A 9,644-nucleotide genomic window follows, 5' to 3' on the forward strand; every position below is an offset into this window, starting at 1 on the left:
GGCCACTGGAAATATTTTTTGCTCTATAATGGCTCTATGAAGAACTTCTGCAACAGCAGTTTATGATAATGTATCTGCCCAATAATAAGTGAGTGACGGGCTCTACACCTTCAATGATGTTGCTGTTGTCTGTCCCACCCAGAGCCTGAATGTTTCCATATAGGGAAGGGGACCTTAGCTTCCTTTTAATTGCTGAAGTAACATATCCCAAATATTCTGTGGGTGGGAACTGTAGGCACCCTGACTGCAAATATGCTCAGAAGGAGGAGCCTTCGGCAAATGGGCTGGGTGGATCTCTCATCCTGTTTCTGCAGCATCTGCACAAAGTGTCACAGTGATGAGGTGGTGGAGAATCATAGAATAGTTTGGCTTGGAAAGGACCCTCAAAGGTCAGTTATTCCAAGAGCCCTGCAGTGAGCAGGGACATCTTCAACTACACCAGGTTGCTTGGAGCCCTATCTGGCCTGGTCTTGAATATCTCCAGGGATGGGACATCTACCACCTCTCTGGGCAACCTGGGCCAGTGTTTCACCAGCCTCATTGTAAAAAGTTTCTTCCTCAATATGTAGCCTGAATCTCCACTCCTTCAATTTAAAACCATCACTCCTTGTCCTCTCATAACAGGCCCTGCTAAAAAGTCTGTCCCCATCTTTCTTATAGGCCCCTTTTAAGCACAGAAAGGCCACAATAAGGTCTCGCCAGAGCCTTCTCTGCCTCCAGGCTGAACAACCCCAACTCTCTCAGCCTGTCCTCATAGGAGAGGTGCTCTCTGATCATTTTTGTGGCCCTCTAACAGGTCCATGTCTTTCTTGTACTGAGGTACAGAGCTGGACACAGGATTCCAGGTGGGGTCTCACCAGAGCAGAGGGGCAGAATCACCTCCCTGACCTGCTGGTCATGCTCTTTTTGATGCAGCCCAAGATACGGTTGGTCTTCTGGGCTGCAAGTGCACATTGCCAGCTCATGTCCAACCCTTCATCCACCAGTACACCTCCATCCACCAGAAACACTTCTCTCACTGGGTTTGGTTTGGCAACCTGGCAAAGATGGTGAAAACTCTTGATCTGGGTGATGGAAAGCATGAATACCAACCAGAGTTGCAAAGCTTGTAGGTGACCTCCAAAAACCTGTCATGAACATACATACAGGCTTGAAGGCCAAGACAACTCACACATAAATGAACACTGTGATCACTGGAGCTGACCACAAGCCATTTGCCACCAAAAAGGAGATATGAAGATCAGTTGTCTGGGGAGAGAGGCCATGTTGGCTGAGAGCACACCTGCTGCTCTTTGTAATAGCACTGAACAGAATAAACAAGGAGTTTAAAAAACAAGCAAAGCTTGTGTTTCACTCTCTTCAAAGCATGAAGACAAGTCTTTGCTGCTGTTACATCCATCACCACTACAGGCAGGATGGGTATTTTGGAGCTGTGTCCAGTCAAGAGAGCCCTGCAGAGGTAATTGGCTGCTCTCACAGTACATATCATGTACTGCCAGTGGGCTCCTGGCATGTTCAGGAGAGCTGCGGGCTGTGACGCAGTCTTGCTTATGGCAGATGACAGAAGCTTGGAAGGATTAAAATATCCTCCTCAGAACAAAGTCCTCTTAATCTTTAAAACCAGCAGACACAGGGATGCTGTGACCTATTCCTCCAGGAACACTGCTGGATGGCTCGCAGGCAAACTCTGAGCCCAGGCAGAAAAAAACAGCGCGTGAAAACATGGGGCGCTACAAACAGTCTCAGAGTTTTGGTGGCCATGAATAAAAGTCTGTGTTTTACTCACGTTGCCTTATCCAAGGCTTTACCCTTTCTTTTCTTTTCTTCATCAGCCTGGTCTCCCACCCCCTTTGAGGGTTTAACAGCCATACTTGGTGTAATGTTTTCATTTTAAGCATTAGAAGATGTATGTTCCAAGGCCTTGAGGCACATTAACCAAAGCTCAGCTCTACTTCTGACATTTAATTAGTTCTTGGTTCTTCAAATTAAAAAAATAATTCATCAAAAGATCATCTCCTTGATCATACAGACATATTGTAAAGACTTTGTTTTGATCAGTTTTTCAAGGCAATCACGTATTTGTTTCAAACTTTAAATGGAGTAAGCCACACAACTTTCACTGGAAACCACTGAGCTCTTGAGCTCAAAGCCTGGAATGAGAGGAGTGTGGGAATTACTCTGAGCTGGAGAAAAATCTTTCACTTGGGAGCTCATTACAAGAAAGTCCACACAGTACTTCATTGTTACCTGGTTTGCTTCCACCACAAATAACAAATGTGCTTCCCCAGCCCTAAAAGAATGACCCTACCAAAAGCCAGACTCACCTGTTAAGGACAAGAGGTGACCTTTCCTTTGCAGCACTCCGAGACTTGGAGGGGGTGGTGGCGATGCACAAAATAGCCTGGGAACCTACAAAATGCAGCAAGAAGGCAATGCCAACATTACCTGCCAAAAATTTCTGCTTGGGTAAAGGTGTAAATGTCGAGTTGGGGATGACAGTTGTAGTTGCCTCTGCTGTCAACTTCAAAGCAGTTCTTGGGTTTTGAGCCTGTCACAACTATCAATGGCTGAAATGTTATGTTTGCTTCAGTGAGAGGCACTGAAGAGCAGAGGCGACCTGATCACTCTGTCCAATTAGCTCTGATTGCTACCTTTCTGCCTGTTGCTTTGACATTGACTGTCCCTCCTGTCAAACCCCTCAGCCCGGGGACATCGCTCCTGTGGGAGCAGGAAGGTGTGGAGGAGCCAAAGGGCTGTAAACCCACCTGCTTATTTTGGGGGTGTCTTAGATGCCTTTAAGGGGGGATTTTACTAACTTCAGAAACAAAAAGTGTGCTTGTCAGTCACCATTTAGTGACCAAGTAAGGAAACTGTCAGTAAAATAAACAAGATTTTAGCAACTTCATAGCTTAAAGTCGCTATACTTCATTCTCTCCTTTTAAAGGTTCCTCCAGAGGGCTGAAAACCAAACACCTTCACAATTACTATTTATCTTCTTTTCTAGTAACTGGCACATTCTAATTTGGGGAATATTTTGAACTTCAATAAAGCAAGGACTATCACATCTGTCATTAGCAGCAATACTTAATATCAAGTCCAATAATAAAACACAGATGCATGCTGTGTTTCCAACAATGACTTAAAATTTAAAAATAGCATTAATAGGGATAGAAGTCACCAATTTAAAAGATAGTCAGGAAATTGTTTCCAAATGTTAAAATTACTTAAGTTACTACAACTTTTATTTTCTTGTGAATGCATCCTAATTTATGACAACTAATATCTTTGAGATTTTTTGGGGTTTGTCCTGTCCCTCACCCTTTCAACAGGGGTTTATGACCCATCAGTCACTTTCAATCCACTTTCCACAGCTGGCACAGATGCAGCTGTAGCCAGCACTTGGAGGAATGACACCAGACTTTCTCCCCTGCATGTTTGACCACGAGCATCCTTCCCCCTCCTCCTGCAAGCTCTCCCCTTCTCGCTAACTGCGTCCTGCTCACGACTTCCTTGTCTTATCCTACATCCTGGCCTCTTCAGCAAAGGCTCTGACTTTTGGTTAGCTCAGTTCCACCTCACCTTTTACTAGACAGTGAAGCTCAAACATGTCAGCCAGCCTGCCTGCATATTGCCTCTTTCCCCACTTTTCTGTTAACATCTGGCATACTCGTGTTACATTTTGCCCAGTGAGGCAGCAGCAGGATTGGATGGGTTATCTACACAATGCGGATACATCTAGAATTTCATAGTTACTGGCCAGAATTGCTAATACTGTAGTTAAGCTGCTATTGAGCCAATATCCTCAAATGCAGTAGCTTAAAACCAACACGAATTAACACCAGAGAGGATCCAACGCTGCAGTTTTCCCTAGGTTTTTTAATTTACACAGTACCATGATGCTTCTGCTTTTTTCTTGACTACTCACAGCACTTACACATTTTGAAGGATGCCCTTAACACGCATGCTAACGCCTTTCCTGTCAGTACAAAACAGCATTCTTTTCTCTGCCACTGCTCATTGCTGAAGAGTAAATTATCATCTGTGTGCTTTTGTTTCCTAACTCCCCAGCTGAACTCTGACCTCGCAACCAAAAGACCCCCTGCTTAAGCTGCAGTGTCTTTTCTTAGGTCAGATAGGAAAGAACTCAACTGTGTATTAAAATAGGAGCTTGCTAAGCCCTGCTTTGGGGCTGGCTCAGTTTCCCACTGCTGCTCTCAGGGCTTTGCGAGGCAGCACCTCCTGCCCATCCCTAGGGAATGAGCTTCCCTCCCCCTCACCCCCCAGCACAGAACCAAGGGAAATGTTCTTCTTTTCTGAATTAAGAGTGAGCTACTGGTTAACTTCCCAGTTTAGATTTTGCAGTGACGGCAGAAAGTGGTTCATTGCTCTATCTCAAGTTTATATAAACTATTGAATTGCATGTCCTCCATAAAATTTATCTTTATTGTTTCCTCCAGAAGAAACACGAGGAATAGAGGAAAAAAGGTAATGGAGTATACAGGTTTGTTCTCTTCTTGGAAGACCCTAATCCACAGAGGGTAAACGTTTCATCATCTTAGTGTAAACAGCATGTTTGTTTAGTACTTCAATGTATATTTCCAAATTAAATAAGTAGAGCAATGCTGCTGTTTACCTCTGGATTCCCAAACTTACCCACACCTACCTGAGTTAACAACATTGCAAACTCTCTCAGATAAGTACAGGGTAGGGGGAGAGGAATTTGCTCAATCAATGCCTTTAGACCAAAAGAGCTTACAGCATCATACACTAGAAATCCTTTTGTAAAAGAAAGTAAACACTTTGTGTCATTGGTGTAGATGGAAACAAGCAAGAAATATTATGCCATCACTCATCCTTTTACCAATATGCAATTAGATCTAACGCTATGTTTCCAAATAAGATGGTTTCCTTCAAATTATATAGTGATCCTTCTTTTAACTGAAAATGTACAGTGAAGTAAACAAGTAGAACATGCCTTTTAAAAAAACTACTGACTGTTGCTACTTACAAATAATGTAAATTAATATTCCACCGATTGTAAGGAAATGTCTTAAATAAAAGGTTTTTACTCAAGTAAAAAGCTTACATAGCTTAGACTGCTTCTGAAGTGTGATTTTATTCTTAGTTTTACACAGACAGAATGAAAATGGAAATCCTTCATCTTCACAGTGTATATAAATGATCTGAAGTTATCCTGCAGCTATTCCCTGACACAAAGGCTACTGATATCACCTACCTTGCAAAAGCAAAGCCTTCACCTGCTGTCTACATCTTCCTGTTTTACAAACAGCACAACTAACAGTAGCACTGAAGGATACACTTACTCAGAGAACAGCTGATTAAAATATTTTCCTGTATTTAAATGAGATGTAATTACAACTTTGCTAAAAAAAAAAAAAAAACAAACCACCAACACTCTATGATTCTGTTTATAATGGAAAGTAAAGCAGTCCCAAAACACATCATTAATCCTCTGAGACCCTGTAACAGAACACACCAGCTCCCAAATGTTTAACAGGAGGTCATTCCTGTCTGTGGACAGAGTCATATACATACATACACACATATATGAAACAAAGAAAGGCTTGTATCCTGACTTAACAGATTCATTATGGGCTTCTTGCTTGGATTTGCTAGGAAAACCACCATGATTTACCAGTCTTAGGCACCTCACGCATTTACAGGCAAGACTGCCATTTCTGGAGCACCTTCTCCCAAAGCTGTATTAGCACACAGATTCCTCTATAGCAGACTATGAATCGCTCCTTTCATTGCCAGTTTGTTTTCTTTCTGGATCAAGAGAACTGCCTTCAAATAAAATCTTGTTTCTCATTCCTTCTTTCAGCATTCTTTGCCGGATCCTCTGTTGGGCCAAATTGTACCTGCAGTAAAACCTAGAGGAGGGGATGAAAAGAAAACATGATTCCCTGCTTTATATGAATGACAGGATCAAATCAAGAGTTGTTCAACCAGTTGAAACCACGCGTAATAATCCTAGTGAAATTCATTACGAAATGATGCATAATGGAAATACCAGGGTAACCGCTATTCCTTTAAGGCAAACTTTATGTAGCCACTGAGCAGCAGGATATGAAAGTCCAAGGGAAAATGCTAATTTCTCTAATTTGGATCTTAATTTCATGACCATTTAGTACACTGCCTTTATAATTAGGACAGAAGGATGTCATATGTGAAGGAAAAACAGAGTAATTAAGAAAGACGGAAATAACTGGGTGGTTCGATCTCTTAGGATTCAAGAAAGAATAGCACGCTAAAAAAAATAACAAAGATCCAAATGCACTGAAATTGCTTCCTTTTAAAAAAAGAAATACTTCAGGGAGAAGGAAGAGGACGCTTTGCTAGGCAATTTTTTAATGGAGCTTCAAAAGCAGTGTGAAAGGTCACACAGGGATCATGTTGTACAAAGCAGCCAACACGTGTCTGTCAAAACTCAAGAAGTGTTTTACATACCAGTATCCTAACATTGTGCAAATAAAGCCACCAACTGCAAAGTCACATGATCTTCTAACTCTACCTGAAAGAAAAACAGAAATCCTCCAAAAAATTAGAGAAAAAACACTGGATGACTTCCCATTATTAGTAAGACATAACAGCAAAAAGGAACTATTTTTTCATTGCAAATAAATATACAAAACCCAGAAGAAATAAGTACTTACTAGTTGCTAAAAAATGTCCAAGACCCACAACTAAAGATCCCAGGGAGCCATAGAGAACTGATTCTCGTGCACACGGGACACTTTGAACATCGAGAAATCCTAGGAGTTTAAAGGACTGTAAGAAAAAAAAACCAAAACCACACACTATAGATGTTTTAAATTGCTTTTGTAGAAGTCTATGATGCCAACTCCATTGTAAAATTGACTTATTATCTCAAGAGTCAAAAATAAACACTCGAGGATTTCCTACTTTCAGTGTTATCTCTGAACAAAACTGAACATGCACAGCTGTATCAGGAATAGTTTTGGAAGTGTTAACTATTGATACAGGAGACATTGTATTGTACAAACCTGCTGATCCATCCTTTCTACTGAGTATTACAGAAAAAGTATTTCATTTTTTCCCCTTACACTCTCGAAAAGAGGTAGAAAAGCCTTAAGAATCCGAGATCTTTCTTCAAAAACAACATACATCACAACAAACAGGGAAGGTTACAATCAATTGTGCAGTTAGTTATGCCACATAATTTTAATATCTGAAAAGGCAAATGTGCTTAAAACAAAACCAAACCAATCAACCAACCAAACCTGAATACTGGAGATTGTACATGTAGTAGAAAACCTTATACAGAACATTGAATAAAACTTTTATAAACCAGTAATTTTTAACCTAATCCTACATATAGGCAGGGGCTGTAGACAGCAATTCTTCTATATATGGCATGTAAGTTTTTAAATGAACTTACTGGTAAAAAATATTCAAATTATTTCATACTCTCACATTTATAATCTACCCTAGCTTACATCTATCAGTTTTCTATTTATTTTTCAAATGAGAATTACATGTGGCATTCATAAACCCAACTGTGAACTGGCAAATATATTTTTCATCTCAGGGATGCCGACACTGAGTTCTGCATAACCCAAGTCTTTTAACTTGACTACAACTCCTATTTCCCACCTGACAAACATCCTTGCAAATCCACATTGGCACCACAAGCAGGAGTCAGAAACTGCAACAAAAAGGCCTGAGGATGACATGGGTCAGGGTTAAGGCGACGGCACTGTAGTAACATCTGCACATCTTTCTGCTATTAATTCTTTTGTTAGGGATGGTGTGAGAATTTGTTTTCATTCTATTGTGTTTAAATCCTTAGACCATTAAATATCATGTGTGCAACTGCACAACTAAAATCTTGAAAGATTTTTAAATGGTTTCATTTTTTTGTAAAGCTAGTTACTTGGACAAAGTAGATTCTGAGGATGGAGTACTATATTCAACTATTTGTGGAGGGCCGACAACCCTGCGAGACAAGTCATGTCTGACTGTGGTAACAGGACCGACAAGCATCTGGCAACAGCTGGATTTGTATGCAAGTATGGAAATCCCCTCAATAATTTTATCTACGTGCCCTATGGATGACCATCAGCTGTTTCCACATAATCCCTGTGTACAAATGAGACAAAAAGGGTTTGCTCTATGTTGTTCTAGTCTCCTAATGAGTAATTTCAAGTACTCTCACATGGAAGAAGTCACTTGATAGGTTGCTGTTGTTGGCTAAGAAGGTATCTTTGCTACATCCGTGCAGCATGATGCGTCCTTTTAAAATAGTATTTCACCTGTTGCTACACTTGAAATCCTTCGTTATGACTCTAACCATTGCTAACTCCTGGCGTTACCAAGGCTCAAGTGTCATGACGGCGTTCCACCCACCAAGAGGGAGCCCTGCGGAGGGGTCTGTGGAAAAGCAAACACAGACCCCCTCCGCTCCCCACACCCTGGGCCCCGGAGAGCCTCGGTTCTGTCATCGGTTTCCGCGCATTGTTCCCTAATTGTTCCCTCCGCAGCAAAACCAGCGGGGCGGGTCTGCGACAACCCCTCGTGTCCCCGGCGCCGGCTGCGCCCGTGCCCGCGCGGGCCCTGAGGCGCTGGGAGCCGGCACAGCCCCGCCGGCCTCTGCCTCAGCCTCCTCCTCCTCCTCCCGCCGCGCTCCACTGAAGCGGCTGGTGACAGGCCCCACGCACCGCCGGCCCCCTGCGCCCGCGGGGATCGCAGACGCGGCGCCGCCATCCACCGGCGCCGCCTCTCGGCCGCCGCTCCGGGGCTGCCCCGCCGCCCGGGTGGGTCGGGGCGGGCACGGCTCCCTCCCGCGGGCCGGGGGTGCGTGCCAGGGGCTGGGCAGCGCCCCGGGGAGGGGGACTGGCTGCGGTCGCTCGCGGGGCGGGAAAAGCCCCTCACCGCCTGCCCCCCCATCCTCCATTACCTTCCTCGGCTCAGAGTCGCCCTCGCCCGCCATGATGTGACAGCGCCTCACCCGGCCCGCGCCCCCTCCCCCACCGCGCACCAGCGACACCGGACTACGGCGGCCTAGAGAAGGCACATGGAGAGGCCGCTCTATCCGCTCTGGCCCGCCCCATCTCTATGGTGCCCGCGAGGGGGGCGGGGCGGGCGAGCGCGCCGGCGCCATTTTAGGTGCAGCGCTGAGATTCCAGCAAAATCCTTTGTTCGGTGAAATGGGTCACGGCGCGGGCCGCGCGCGCGCACGCGGGGAGGGGGCAGGGCGAGCGGCGCTGGCGCCCAGCCCGCTCCTCCCCCTCCCTCACGCTGCAGGCGCGCGCCTCCGCGTGGCGCGCGCGGCGGCCTGTTTGCAGCGCTGCGGTACGCTGCGCCGCGCAGGGGCCGCGGCGGCACCCGGGCCCGGGCAGCCTGCCCGCCGCTGCCCGCCGCCCGCCGCCGTGCTCGTCGGCAGCGCTGTGAGGGCCCGGCGCCACGCAGGCGCCTCGCCGGCCGTGCGGCTCCGCTGTACAGTTCGCTGCTGTGAGAGAGGCGGCCCTGGCACCCTGCCGGGCCGGTGCCGCGTCACTCGTATGCTCGGCCCTTGTATTTGTTTTAAACTTTTTCATGTATTTGTCCAAATATAGTTAATGGACGCGCTTATCCAGAATGCCTGAGAGCACAAATACTGT

The 9,644-nt window shown here is 45.1% G+C and overlaps 1 protein-coding gene across 4 annotated transcripts; it reads right to left on the minus strand.

Annotated features, from left to right (window-relative positions):
- Nucleotides 1-5,097: 5,097 nt before the first annotated feature.
- On the minus strand, nt 5,098-9,176 carry COX20 (cytochrome c oxidase assembly factor COX20). Of its 4 annotated transcripts, none has more exons than XM_082049320.1 (5): nt 8,942-9,176; nt 7,639-7,705; nt 6,678-6,776; nt 6,472-6,535; nt 5,098-5,894 (listed from the first exon to the last, which is right to left on the minus strand). In XM_082049320.1, exons 1-5 carry the CDS (start codon nt 8,972-8,974, stop codon nt 5,753-5,755), a joined length of 405 nt encoding a protein of 134 aa, XP_081905446.1. In that variant the 5' UTR covers nt 8,975-9,176; the 3' UTR covers nt 5,098-5,752. The 4 variants fall into 4 exon arrangements, with proteins under 4 accessions (XP_081905446.1, XP_081905448.1, XP_081905449.1 ...); XM_082049322.1 differs by having other exon boundaries at nt 6,678-6,792; nt 8,942-9,163; XM_082049323.1 differs by lacking the exon at nt 8,942-9,176 and adding an exon at nt 8,298-8,869 and having other exon boundaries at nt 6,678-6,792.
- Between the last annotated feature and the right edge of the window lie 468 nt (nt 9,177-9,644).

Source organism: Streptopelia decaocto (assembly GCF_964273445.1).
Source record: "Streptopelia decaocto genome assembly, chromosome: 3".
Classification (NCBI taxonomy): Eukaryota; Metazoa; Chordata; class Aves; order Columbiformes; family Columbidae; genus Streptopelia; species Streptopelia decaocto.